We start from the raw sequence: 14,543 nt of genomic DNA, 5'->3' as shown, positions 1-14,543 counted from the left end.
TGTTTTGGGGAGGATGGTGTCTGTCTGCACGTTGTCTGGCATGCGGATAAAAGCTCTCTCTCTCTCTCCCCCTCTCCCCCCCCTCCCCAATCACATAAACAGTCCCATTAGTGGAACACCATTAAGAAGGAGGTCAGCGCCAAATCTACTTTCACAATCCCTCCCCTCCCTTCCGTCCTCCTCTCTCTTTTTCTCTCTTTTTTTTCCTCTCTGTTTTTCCCCCTGAATGGAAGCACAGCTCCTGACAGTCGGTTGTGACACATCTGCGTCTATATTTATCATATAAACAGTGGTTGTAATATTTGTTAGTTGTAATGAGAATGCAGCGCGTCAGACGGCAGCTGCTCATGTAAACACAGCATTCATGTTATCAGTGAGCACTAAACGCTTGTGAATGGTCGACGGTTTTATTTATTTATTTATTTAAATTCCATAATTAATTTGTTTAGATTTTTGTTTATTTATTTAAATTTAAATACCGCAGTAATTTAATTTAATTTAATTTAATAATTTTTCATCTCATTCCAAAGCTTGAGACAATCAAAAATCAAATCAATCAATATATTCTATTATTATTTATTTTTTTATAATAGTCGTGGCCTAATGGTTAGAGAGTGGGACTTGTAACCTGAAGGTCGCGGGTTCGAGTCGCAGGTCCGGCAGGGATTGTAGGTGGGGGGAGCGAATGTACTGCTTATTTTTATTTATTTGAATTTTATGAAGTGACACAAATTTAATTACATTTTTAATTTAATTTAATTTAATTTAATTTAATTTAATTTAATTTAATTTAATTTAATTTAATTTAATCTGAAAGCATGAAGCAACCAAAAACCAAAACCAAAAAATGTTTATTCAATATAGACGGTGCAATATAATTTATTTATATATTTATTATATATGTATGTATAATTTTCTATTTTAAATGTTCATCTCATCCCAATCAAAACCAAAATTATACTAAGAACGTGCATACTTAAAAATAGGTGTTGCATATAGAACATGCGCATACATGCCATATGTTTCGTTTAAACGTAATGTGTTTGTAACTTGAAACCTTCCTTCTTTTTTTACTTGTTTACATGTTGTTATGGCAACCAGATCATTGCAAGCTGATTGGCTGAGAGAAGTTCTAGAATTAACTAGAACAAACAAGAGTTTCTAGAAGGACATCAGTGAGTCAGAACGGCTGAAACTGGGACATATTTCCATATTTCTGTGAATGGCTGGGGCAGCGGGCCGTGTGGTCAGCGCTGTGTTGTCGCGGATGTTTTGCTGCTGGATGTGTAAGATTATGCTGATCAGAGAGTTTGAGCCACTTCCGCTCTCACTTAATTAACTAAATGGCCCAGAGCTCTGAGTTATGCTTTATTATTCAGCCGGATGCATATGGATTCAGACCGGCCAAGAGCTGAGACAGTGAAAAGCGTTCCAGCCGATTTTAACTTCAGCCTCGTCAGAATAACTCACAATCATAAATGAGTCTGTCAGAGTGCCGGCTGATGAATGAGACCAATTCACTTTTAATGCGGATGGATGTGGTTTTGCCAAATGAAAAGATCTGCTTAATTTAGCATCTCCAGATGGAAGATGTTCGAAGGATCTGAGGACACGACCGAATGATTGAACAAGAGCATTTAATTACATTAGCGAGACGAATACAGATGCGCTGTGGAGCTCTTCTGCTGTTGTCTAGTTTAGAAAGTGAAGACACTAGAAACTGCTTGCAATTTAGCAAGACAAATAACTAGCTGTGTGATTGTAGGGACAGTGGAAGAGCAGTCAGAGGTCAAGAGGTCAGCGAGTGTCAGAGCCTCTGTTATTAAAGCCACCAGAACTTTCCATCAATAGAGATGAGAACGGGACTGAAGGCCTCACTTAAGGAAAATTTAAAAATTTATAATTTTTTTTAATGCATCTATTTATTCCAGTGTAATTATGTAATTACTTAATACATTTTATTATTTATTTTCATTTATTATTTATTTGATTTTGTCCCATTTTTTAGAATATATGTATTTTTTTGTTTGATACAGATGCAATATTGTTTATCTAAATAGAAGTCATGAAGTTTGTTTTGCCATTTATTTATTTATTTATTTATCATAACCACTGTTATTCATTTATTTATTTATTTATCCCCTTTTCTTAAGTATGTTCAATTCAATTTGTTATTAATATTTATTTATTTATCTTAATGTATTTATTATTTTATTTCATTTATTTATTGTTGATCTTGTCCCAATTGTATTAAATATATGTATTTGTTTATTCAATATAGATGCAATATAATTTTAAAGTTCAAGTTTTTGATTAAAAAGGAAAATTAAAAAATTTATAATTTTTTTTAATGCATCTATTTATTCCAGTGTAATTATGTAATTACTTAATACATTTTATTATTTATTTTCATTTATTATTTATTTGATTTTGTCCCATTTTTTAGAATATATGTATTTTTTTGTTTGATACAGATGCAATATTGTTTATCTAAATAGAAGTCATGAAGTTTGTTTTGCCATTTATTTATTTATTTATTTATCATAACCACTGTTATTCATTTATTTATTTATTTATCCCCTTTTCTTAAGTATGTTCAATTCAATTTGTTATTAATATTTATTTATTTATCTTAATGTATTTATTATTTTATTTCATTTATTTATTGTTGATCTTGTCCCAATTGTATTAAATATATGTATTTGTTTATTCAATATAGATGCAATATAATTAATAGTCTAATATTTTAAATAAATAAAAAGTTTTTTTTAAAGTTTGTTTAGACTAAAAATCATACAAATATATCAAAAACATGCAAATATGTAACAAATATCAAGACTAACATATATATATATATCATAACCTCAAGAAATCTTGCATCATTTTGCTTTTAATTAAAAAAGTATTTATTTATTTGTTTGTTTTAATTCATTGACATATTTATTATAGTAATTCATTTATACTATTGTCCAATTTTTTTAAAAATATGTATTTGTTTGCAATATAATTTATCTAAACAGAAGTGGTAAAACACTAACATTTATGTGAATACTTATGCAAAATATATTTATTTATTAATTGATTGATTGATTTATTTTATGTCGATCCACTTTAAAAAAAAATTATTTATATATTCAGTATAGATGATCAAAATTTGTTTATGTAAATACAAAGGTAAAAAAGTTCAAGTTTTTGATTAAAAATCATACAAATATATCAGAAATAAGCAAATATATTGCAAATAGCAAGGCTAACATGTAGCCTACTGTATGTACATACTTATTCAAAATCAAATTTCTATGTATACTATTCACTTTTGATAACCTCAAGAAATTGTGTATTATTTAGCTTTTAGTAAATGATTGTTGCAGATGCTGGAGCTGCAGTGTAATCACGGCCTCACTTCACAAATGTGACTGTGTCCACAACAAATCCATTCACTCTCACTAGTGCTGGGCGGTATAACGGTTCATACCGAATACCGGTGTTTATTTTTGTTATGATATGAATTTTTAAAATACCGCAATACCGGTGTTGAAAAAAAAAATACCGTCATGTACCGTGAAACCAGTATAATTTTGAAAAATACCGTGATATAAATTTTTGGTCATACCGCCCAGCACTAGTCTCAGTTACACAAAACAAGTAGTTACTGTATCTATCAGTCATGCAATCTCAATGCAAAAGCAGCTTTAAGTGATTGTGTTCTGACGGCACTGTTTGTTGAGGGAAGATTTCTAGTCTTGATTTCAACAGGAGGAGTTTTGGACGTAGTTTCCCCTCAGCGCTGCTTTCCAGGCGGAGCTGGTCTCTTTGAATCACGAGGGACGGTTTCAGGATTAATTGGAGCGCGGGATCTCTGCCATCACTGCCGGCCATTTTTCTCTGAACTTTGCCATCATTTAAATTAAATATTTATAGAGAGCGAGCGTTTCTGTGGGACATTTTCAGGTGAGATCATTAGTCCGGACAGATCTGCAGCGCAGCCAATTAGTCCTGATCTGAGGACGCGGTGTGTTCGTGGCGCCTGCCCTTCGCTTCCTTTCATCTCGGTCTCTGCTAGTTTTTAAGTTGTGTGTTTATTGGTGCCTCCGGCCCTCCAACAAAACTTTGATGAAGCTCGCAGACTTTGTCAAATCCAGCAACTCGTTCAAGTGCTCGTCTGGGAATCAAGACTAGCGTGTAAAAACTAGTGCACTTATTCTGGACAGGATCCGCCCACTTCAACAGGAAGTCATAGTTTGATTGACATGTAGATGTTTTGTTTTTTTACTCCGTTTAGAGACAGTTTGATCTGAAATAAGTGCAATATTTGACCAACATGAAAAAATTATTTAAATATGACAGTTTATGTAAATAGAAGTAAAGAAGTTTTTTGGGGGGTTTTAAGTGAAAAATATAAAGTACCTGTTGATTAGTCTCGTCAAGGATATACAAAGAAAAAAATGCATACTGCAAAAAGGTGCATATGTATTTATTTAATGAATTATTTGTTTTGTCACAAAGCATGAGACAAGCAAAATTTTAATTGAATTGAATTGAATTGAATTGAATTTAATTTAATTTAATTTAATTTAATTTAATTTAATTTAATTTAATTTAATTTAATTTAATTTAATTTAATTTAATTTAATTTAATTTAATTTAATTTAATTTAATTTAATTTAATTTAATTTAATTTAATTTAATTTAATTTAATTTAATTTAATTTAATTTAATTTAATTTAATTTAATTTAATTTAATCAATATTGATGTAATATAATTTATGCAATATACAAATGCTGAAGTTTTTTTGAATGAAAAAGTAATTTAGTTACTTTACTAAATACTTTAGAAATTTAGTAAAAATGCATGTCATTTATTTATTTATTTAGTACCACAGTATGGGACAAGTAAAAAAATTAAGTTCATTTTTTATTTAATCAATATAGATGCAATGTAATTTATGTAAATATAAGTGGCAAAGAAGTTTGTTTTGATTAAAAATCATGTAAATATGCAAGCTGCAACAGTAACATTTATGTACAAAATAACACTTATTCACTCATTCATTTATCATTTTGTTCCAAACTATACATTTACATCCTTATTTATCTTTATTCAATATTGTGCAATGTAATTTATGCAAATGAAAGTGATAAAGAAGTTTGTTTTGATTAAAAATCAAATATACCATGAATGTGCAAAAAGTTTATGTACATACTTATTCAAAATAACAATAGATGTAGTTTTTCCATGCCATTTATCTGAAACAGATGATAAGATCTTACTAACATAAAAAATAAAATAATGGTGAATCAGTTTAATTGCTAGTTATTTTTGAAGGAAAAGCACTGATTGGTTTCTGTTGCTGATCCGTTTCGTTCTGTAACTCTCTGACACACTTACCTTTACTTTCTCATAGCTCTTCCTTAAAAGCATCTATTGAAAAGTCTCAGTGATTCAGTAAAAGTAGATGTATAGAAAGCCATCAGAAATGAGTGAAATCGATGAATGTATTGATGAACATCCATTTTGTTCATGATATGATGTTTTCAATGCACCGCTTCAAATGCAAAGCTTTCCTTCATTTTTGGCAGCAGAAACGTAATTTTTTTTGCTATTTTTAGTGGCAAGATTTGACTGAAGAGCTCGTTTCTTGTGAATTCTAATGGCATCTTATGGTTGCCGGCAGTCCGTCCTGTTTGTGATGTGATTTTCAAGAGCTCTGGTCAGTTTTACAGCTCACCAATACAATTAGAGTGATTTCAGGAGGAACGACAATACAGCCGCTCAGAGTCACTGTCATTGTGAACGGCTCTTCTCTGATCTCTGATCTCTGTCCTCGCTTTTGTCTTCATTTTCTCTCCATTTTCTCCAGCGAACGGCCGAGTTACACTGAAGTGAAGCGGCTCCTGAATCTCAGCGGCCTGCCGAACAGCAATCGCACAGAAATATAGCACATCAATATTGTGTCTTTGATGGCTAATAAAGCTGAGAGCGAGCGATTGATTCTGACCGCTGCTGTGTTTGGAGTGATTCTCTGTTTCTGTTTAAATAAGAGCGGCTCCGTTTCTAACCACTGCTGACAGAGAAACACACACTTATAAGTGACTGATTTGGAACGTTATTGCTTATGTTAACAGTGTGATGCTCTAATAAGCATTAAATATTGGATCAAATAGGCCATTTTTAATGTGATTTGAATGATTTGTACCAACATTTTTTAGTACTGAAGTAAATGTATACTATGGTTCAAAAGTTTGGAGTTGGTAAGGTTTTTAAAAAAAAATAAAAATTGTTTAAAAAAAAAAGTGTCTTCTGCGTTTTTATGTATTTTATATATTTTCTTGGCCCATAGAATGGGACGAGCAATAAAAAAAAATTCAGTATTTTTATTTAGAATAATTTCAGTATAGCAATGTAATTTATGTAAATGGTAGTGATAAAGAAGTTTATTTTGATAAAAAAATAATATAAAGTGTCTGTTCATTAGTCAGAGATATATAAAAAAAAAAAGATGCGTAGACATTTATTTTACCCCAAAGCAATTTAATTTAATTGTTATTTATGTGTGTGTGTGTGTGTGTGTCTGTGTCTGTGTGTGAGTGTTTAGTGTTATTTGTGTGTGTGTGTGTGTGTGTTATTTATGTGTGTGTGAGAGTGTTTAGTGTTATTTATGTGTGTGTGAGAGTGTTTAGTGTTATTTATGTGTGTGTGAGAGTGTTTAGTGTTATTTATGTGTGTGTGAGAGTGTTTAGTGTTATTTATGTGTGTGTGAGAGTGTTTAGTGTTATTTATGTGTGTGTGAGAGTGTTTAGTGTTATTTATGTGTGTGTGAGAGTGTTTAGTGTTATTTATGTGTGTGTGAGAGTGTTTAGTGTTATTTATGTGTGTGTGAGAGTGTTTAGTGTTATTTATGTGTGTGTGAGAGTGTTTAGTGTTATTTATGTGTGTGTGAGAGTGTTTAGTGTTATTTATGTGTGTGTGAGAGTGTTTAGTGTTATTTATGTGTGTGTGAGAGTGTTTAGTGTTATTTATGTGTGTGTGAGAGTGTTTAGTGTTATTTATGTGTGTGTGAGAGTGTTTAGTGTTATTTATGTGTGTGTGAGAGTGTTTAGTGTTATTTATGTGTGTGTGAGAGTGTTTAGTGTTATTTATGTGTGTGTGAGAGTGTTTAGTGTTATTTATGTGTGTGTGAGAGTGTTTAGTGTTATTTATGTGTGTGTGAGAGTGTTTAGTGTTATTTATGTGTGTGTGAGAGTGTTTAGTGTTATTTATGTGTGTGTGAGAGTGTTTAGTGTTATTTATGTGTGTGTGAGAGTGTTTAGTGTTATTTATGTGTGTGTGAGAGTGTTTAGTGTTATTTATGTGTGTGTGAGAGTGTTTAGTGTTATTTATGTGTGTGTGAGAGTGTTTAGTGTTATTTATGTGTGTGTGAGAGTGTTTAGTGTTATTTATGTGTGTGTGAGAGTGTTTAGTGTTATTTATGTGTGTGTGAGAGTGTTTAGTGTTATTTATGTGTGTGTGAGAGTGTTTAGTGTTATTTATGTGTGTGTGAGAGTGTTTAGTGTTATTTATGTGTGTGTGAGAGTGTTTAGTGTTATTTATGTGTGTGTGAGAGTGTTTAGTGTTATTTATGTGTGTGTGAGAGTGTTTAGTGTTATTTATGTGTGTGTGAGAGTGTTTAGTGTTATTTATGTGTGTGTGAGAGTGTTTAGTGTTATTTATGTGTGTGTGAGAGTGTTTAGTGTTATTTATGTGTGTGTGAGAGTGTTTAGTGTTATTTATGTGTGTGTGAGAGTGTTTAGTGTTATTTATGTGTGTGTGAGAGTGTTTAGTGTTATTTATGTGTGTGTGAGAGTGTTTAGTGTTATTTATGTGTGTGTGAGAGTGTTTAGTGTTATTTATGTGTGTGTGAGAGTGTTTAGTGTTATTTATGTGTGTGTGAGAGTGTTTAGTGTTATTTATGTGTGTGTGAGAGTGTTTAGTGTTATTTATGTGTGTGTGAGAGTGTTTAGTGTTATTTATGTGTGTGTGAGAGTGTTTAGTGTTATTTATGTGTGTGTGAGAGTGTTTAGTGTTATTTATGTGTGTGTGAGAGTGTTTAGTGTTATTTATGTGTGTGTGAGAGTGTTTAGTGTTATTTATGTGTGTGTGAGAGTGTTTAGTGTTATTTATGTGTGTGTGAGAGTGTTTAGTGTTATTTATGTGTGTGTGAGAGTGTTTAGTGTTATTTATGTGTGTGTGAGAGTGTTTAGTGTTATTTATGTGTGTGTGAGAGTGTTTAGTGTTATTTATGTGTGTGTGAGAGTGTTTAGTGTTATTTATGTGTGTGTGAGAGTGTTTAGTGTTATTTATGTGTGTGTGAGAGTGTTTAGTGTTATTTATGTGTGTGTGAGAGTGTTTAGTGTTATTTATGTGTGTGTGAGAGTGTTTAGTGTTATTTATGTGTGTGTGAGAGTGTTTAGTGTTATTTATGTGTGTGTGAGAGTGTTTAGTGTTATTTATGTGTGTGTGAGAGTGTTTAGTGTTATTTATGTGTGTGTGAGAGTGTTTAGTGTTATTTATGTGTGTGTGAGAGTGTTTAGTGTTATTTATGTGTGTGTGAGAGTGTTTAGTGTTATTTATGTGTGTGTGAGAGTGTTTAGTGTTATTTATGTGTGTGTGAGAGTGTTTAGTGTTATTTATGTGTGTGTGAGAGTGTTTAGTGTTATTTATGTGTGTGTGAGAGTGTTTAGTGTTATTTATGTGTGTGTGAGAGTGTTTAGTGTTATTTATGTGTGTGTGAGAGTGTTTAGTGTTATTTATGTGTGTGTGAGAGTGTTTAGTGTTATTTATGTGTGTGTGAGAGTGTTTAGTGTTATTTATGTGTGTGTGCGTGTGTGTGTGTGTGTGTGTGTTTAGTGTTATTTATGTGTGTGTGAGAGTGTGTTTAGTGTTATTTGTGTGTGTGTGAGTGTTTAGTGTTATTTATGTGTGTGTGTGAGTGTGTTTAGTGTTATTTGTGTGTGTGTGTGTCTGTGAGTGTGTTTAGTGTTATTTGTGTGTGTGTGTGAGTGTGTTTAGTGTTATTTGTGTGTGTGTGTGTGTATGTGAGTGTTTAGTGTTATTTATGTGTGTGTACAGTACAGTCAGATAGATTCCCGCTGTTTGTTCAGCGTCACACACTAGTTTAACTTGTGAATCTTCTCTAGACTGTTTTATCGGCTGAAATAGATTTCTCTTCCTTTTTTGGCGTGCTTTATTGAAAGCGATGCGATCGCTGCTTCCTCTGTTAGTGAATGGCTCAGATTCCTTCAGCTTCAGGCGGGATTGAGTTTATGTTATCAGTGCGCGTGTTTTATCAGACTTCAAACGTGTCTACCAGAATTTAGATGAAAGTTGCTGAATTAGTTTTGTCTTTGTTGGAAACATTTCTTTGCTCACGGCCAAAAATATGTCCTCAACAAATGAAAAACAAGCTTCAGTAGCTCGAATGCACTGTAACTGTAATTCTGCACCAGTCAAAGCCCTTATATTGGTCAGTGTTACTTTAGTGTCATTAAAACTATTTAAAAAAAATATTATAAACTATTATTATAGCGCCTTTGCAAAACCCAGTCATTTTAAAAAAGTTAGATAGAGAAAAGTCTATATATAATTTTGGTTAATATTTTGAGTTAGATTTTATTCTTATATTGCCTGTTATCATTTTATTTGTTAGTTTTAGTAATTTTGTTGTGTTTTTGCCAGTTATTTTAATTATTAGTTATGTTTAGTTATATATATAGTTTTAGTACTTTAGTACTTACATGAAAAGTAAATGAGTCAGGAGTTATATATGTGCTCAATATATTTGAAGTTTAAGTTTTTTTTTTTTTTCATTGTTTTAGTTTTAGTTAACAATAAGAGCGCTGGTTCTGGGGGTTATTAACTTTCTAAAAACTCATGTCTGTCCATTAGATCCAGGTGATCCATACAGTAAATATATGTAGTGTTGAATGCATTGAGGAAGAAAGATCTTTCTGAAGATGAAAAGTATGAAACAATGCAATGTCTTGCTAAAGGCATCAAAACAAACAATATTTTGCGAAAAGCAAATAGAGATTATTGAACTGTCAAAAGATTTGTGAGTGACTTAGAGCACAGAAGATCTTGGTCAGATAAAGATTTATTAAGGAAACAAATGAACTGTATTGTAATGGCAGCTGTAAAAAAGCCATGGAGAGGATCTAGAGACTCCAGTAGCTTCAAACACCTGTTTGCTGCTCAGCAGTGGCTTTTTTACAGCTGCCATTACAATACAGTTCATTTGTTTCCTACTTTACTTCTTGCATTACAGTAATAAAAAAATATTACTGTAATGAAATAAAATAAAAACCCTTAAACTTAAATAATTGAATTAATAATTAAAAATGCTATTTTAAAGATTAAAAAAAAAAACAGTAATTTGAATTTGAGGCTGAAAATTTCTCAGTCGACATTAAAATCTGAATTCTTATTAGATTTTAATGACTGCAATGCAGTAATTTCTGTCATATTAATGTAATTATAATACAATTATTCATTTTTTTATTATATGATTAGATGTAATACAACTAAAAATTTAGTAACCCGGCGGTGCTCGGTGACGGTGTGATTAAAGCGGTGGGTCAGCGGGAGGCGGAGGCGGTGGTCAGCGAGGTGGGATGGATGACCTCAGTGAAGGACTGGGCCGGGGTCATGATCTCTGCTCAGACGCTCACGGGACGAGTGCTGGTGAGTCCAGCTTCATTAATCACAACTCTCACTCACACGAAAACTGAACACGGTAACGTTTGTAATTACATTGATCGGGAGGAATATTTCTGAATAAACCACCAGATTTTACAGTTCAGCTCATGTTCACTTCGTCGTGATATTGTCATGAAGGAAGAGTAATTAAAAGATTAGTTTAGTCAGAAATGAACATGTTTTCATCATATACTCACCGTCACATCATGCCAAACCTGAATTTCTTTTTCTGGGTGCGTAATGATGACAGAAGCTGAACTATTGCTTTAATATGATCATTGGTAAATAGTTGAATACTTTATAAGGCGTAGTAATAAATATACGATGAGGTAGGGCTGCATGATTCATTAAAATCATACCAAAATTACCATATGGCTTAGTGTGATTATCAAAAAGCAAAGGCCGTGATTTAAATAAATATATGCACTAGTTTTAATATTACAGTAAAAATAAAATTAATATTGTTATATTATTTTTTCTTAAATACTAGATTTTTTTATTTTTAGTATGCAGTAATACAGTTAATATTTTAATATTTGAACAATGCCATATTTCTTATTTTTTTGTAATTGTTGTATTTAATAATAATTATAATTATAATATTAATTCTCCTTCTTCTTCTTCTTGTTTTATTATTATTATTATTATTATTATTATTTTATAGCCATCATGAGATGCTGCGGTTTCCATGGAGTTCCATGGAATTTTTTCCTTGAAGTACAGTACAATCAGATATTAAAAATATTACATTTAATTTATATTTTATAACATAGTTATAGTATAAATATAATATATTATATATTATATACAGTTATATATTATGAAATTATATTTTATGTTTATGTATTTTTATATATTTGTTATATTACTTTATAATATTATATTATTACTTTATAATTTATTATATTTAATTTTTTGTTTATTCGTCTATTTGTTTGTTTTGATTGTTCTCTCTCGGTTTTCGTTGTTAAATGAACATTAATGAACATCATTCTAAAAATACAAAAGTAAAACATGCTGGATTATGTTTCTATTTATTTCTAATAACATTTTTAGTTTGCATCTGTAGTGACAATACACAAATACAAAATATGCAATACATATCATCTGTATGTATCTGTACAGTTCAGGTGTATAACTTTAGTAAAAGCAAAGGTAATTTTATGCTTACTGTGTTTTTGAAGACAAATACCACAGTTAAATTATAGTTACTCTAGTGTAACTGTGGTTAATTTTGTGGCTTTTTTAACTAAATACTGTTGTTAAACTTAGATTTGTGTGCTAAAGCAGAGTTATTAGTGAGTCTGAGTCTGAGTCTGAGTCTGAGTCTGAGTCTGAGTCTGAGTGTGAGTGTTTTGTGGGTGGGTGTGTGTGTGTGTGTGTGTGTGTTTGCATGCACAGGTTAATTCATGAGTCATTTCCTGTCCAGATTACAGCCGTGGCTCCTTATATTGTTGTTTAGTAGGAACAGCCTGTAACTATGGAGACAGCAGTAAACCTCCTTACAGCAGGTGTGTGTGGGTTGTTTAGGGGTCGAATGAACCTGCAGCTCCACACACACACACACACACACACACACACTCATATATTCAGAGATGCATGAGTTACTGTGGTTCGATCCAGGTTTTTGAGCATGTCACACGTGTCTAATTTGACGAACATGACCCGATCACATGACCCCTGCACTCAGGTGTAACCCGACTCTTCATTAAAGCTGTATTAGCTATGACAGTGGCCGTGAGGGTCCGCAGCGATGATGCGTTTCCTGTTCCTGTGAGAGCCGTACTCCAGGGATATTTCAGGAAGGGCTGTTATTAATTCATGTGCTGTCCGGCTGTGTTTGAAAACAGCTTCAATGACACTGCTGATGTATTATTCTCATGACTTCGGGTCCTGAGGATCTGAGATGATTCAGAGACGCTGTGAGACGTTCATCTGTCATGTGTGGAGGAACGACAACGCTTCGTTTATAAAGTCATTAAGAAATACAGACACAAAGATATATAGGACTTTAAAATAAGTTTGTATTATTTTTATTTATAATTTATAATAATTATTTAATAATAGTAGTAGTAATAATAATAATAATAATTAATTCAACCTTATTTTAAAGTATTATTATTATTATAATTATTATTATTTTAAAATAAGGTTGTATTAATAATAATAATAATAATACAGTTAATTAAGATTTATACAGCCTTATTTTAAATAATAATGTTATTATTATTATTTACCAAAATAATACATTCTGTAAAAATAATTTTAAAAAATTATTCATGATAGCTAATGGATTAATGAATTTTGGCATATAGCTAGCATTTCTTGGACTAAACACATTTGAAAAAAATCAAGCAAAATATGACCCGTTTAAAGAACTTTAAGCCATAATATGAATATTTTGGGAAAGTAAAGGAAAGTAATTCCAGCACAGCTGTAAAGCTAGAAGCACTTGGAAATGTTCTTTCTCCAGATTGACCTGATTAGAAGTGTTCTATCAGGACAAAACCCTGCGTAATTAAAGAGTGAACCATCTGTCAGATTCAGAATGTTTCTTCTTGATGGAGAGAAACAGCAGTCTCACAGTGTTAGTCTCATCAGTGAAGAGAATAATTAAATAATAACTGTACCCCAGAAAGCATGTGCCTGAAGCGTTAGTGAGGAAGATCCTGGACTGAGATCCTGTCAGACAGAAGAGCTGATGTGGAACACAAACCTTCAGAGGAAAAGGTTAAAAGATCTGCCTGAGGAACTGAAGAGCTGCTCATTATGAAGTGTGAATCTGTGTGTGTGTGTGTCTGTGCGCGCATTTTTGTGACAAATGAGGACATAAATTTGTATAATGACAAAGGTATGACATAGGTATTACAAGGAGAAGGTGACTTTTCAGGACATTACCCCATGTCTGTGTGTGTGTGTGTGTGTGTGTCTCTGTGTGTGTGTGTTTTCTCTTGAGGGGACTTGCTGGTTGATTCGTTCTCATCCTGAATGCCTGTCGAGTCAAACCCTACTCTATCTGGAATACAAATGAGATATAAATCAACCAGGTAACCAGTTAACCCGTCCTGACAACTGTCAGCAGTGCTCACTCATTAGTATTCACTGGTTTGTAAAGTATAGTTCTAGTACAGACACAGGGCACAATATCAACATATGGAAACCTTTTCACAAACAAGTCATTTTATTGCATTTAATACACTGAAAAAAAGATGTCAAAACAGTTTTCACTCAGAAAAGGCTAGTAAATTCCATAATTATTAAAAACCAGCAAGTAACACACTGAATTAAACGTGATTTTTTAAAAGTAGAAACACTGAAATAGTATTATTTGTAAAAATGTACTCTTATATTGTATTATAAATGTTTTTATTTACAACTTTAAAAAAACAATTTTTTTTGTTCAGTGTATATTTATATTTAATATTATTCATATTTAACATGTTTATATTTAATATGGTCATTTATATTGTCATTTATTGTTGAAACTTTTCTGAATATTATTTTATTATTTTGCATGGAATAATATTGACAGAGTTTGTGTGCCCTAGTGTGTAGTTCATTTAAAGAAACTAGGAATTATGAAATATATACTTTAAAATAAGGTTATTTTAGTCTTGGTTAATAATAATAATAATAATAATAATAATAATAATAATAAAATTAACCAATATTAATACAATTATTTTATAGTGTTATTAAAAAAATAATAATAGTGGTAACAATTTAAACTTTTCATGCTGTTCTGTATGATTTGTAATGTGTGTTCATAACTGTTGCGCTGTAAAATCTACTACGCTATAAATAAAAA

At 31.5% G+C, this 14,543-nt stretch overlaps 1 protein-coding gene across 1 annotated transcript in view; it reads left to right on the top strand.

The window, feature by feature from the left end:
- Positions 1 to 14,543, top strand: part of kcnma1b (potassium large conductance calcium-activated channel, subfamily M, alpha member 1b) — an 89,278-nt gene that overhangs the window by 10,731 nt on the left and 64,004 nt on the right. The window contains exon 3 of the mRNA XM_016448655.1: positions 10,573 to 10,720. Coding sequence (XP_016304141.1) covers positions 10,573 to 10,720 — 148 coding nt within the window. The remainder of the gene's footprint in view (positions 1 to 10,572; positions 10,721 to 14,543) is intronic.

Source organism: Sinocyclocheilus anshuiensis, unplaced genomic scaffold (assembly GCF_001515605.1).
Source record: "Sinocyclocheilus anshuiensis isolate Anshui unplaced genomic scaffold, SAMN03320099.WGS_v1.1 scaffold75, whole genome shotgun sequence".
Lineage (NCBI taxonomy): Eukaryota > Metazoa > Chordata > Actinopteri > Cypriniformes > Cyprinidae > Sinocyclocheilus > Sinocyclocheilus anshuiensis.
The sequence above is the reverse complement of the archived record's forward strand: the minus strand, read 5'-3'. Positions and strand labels throughout refer to the sequence as shown.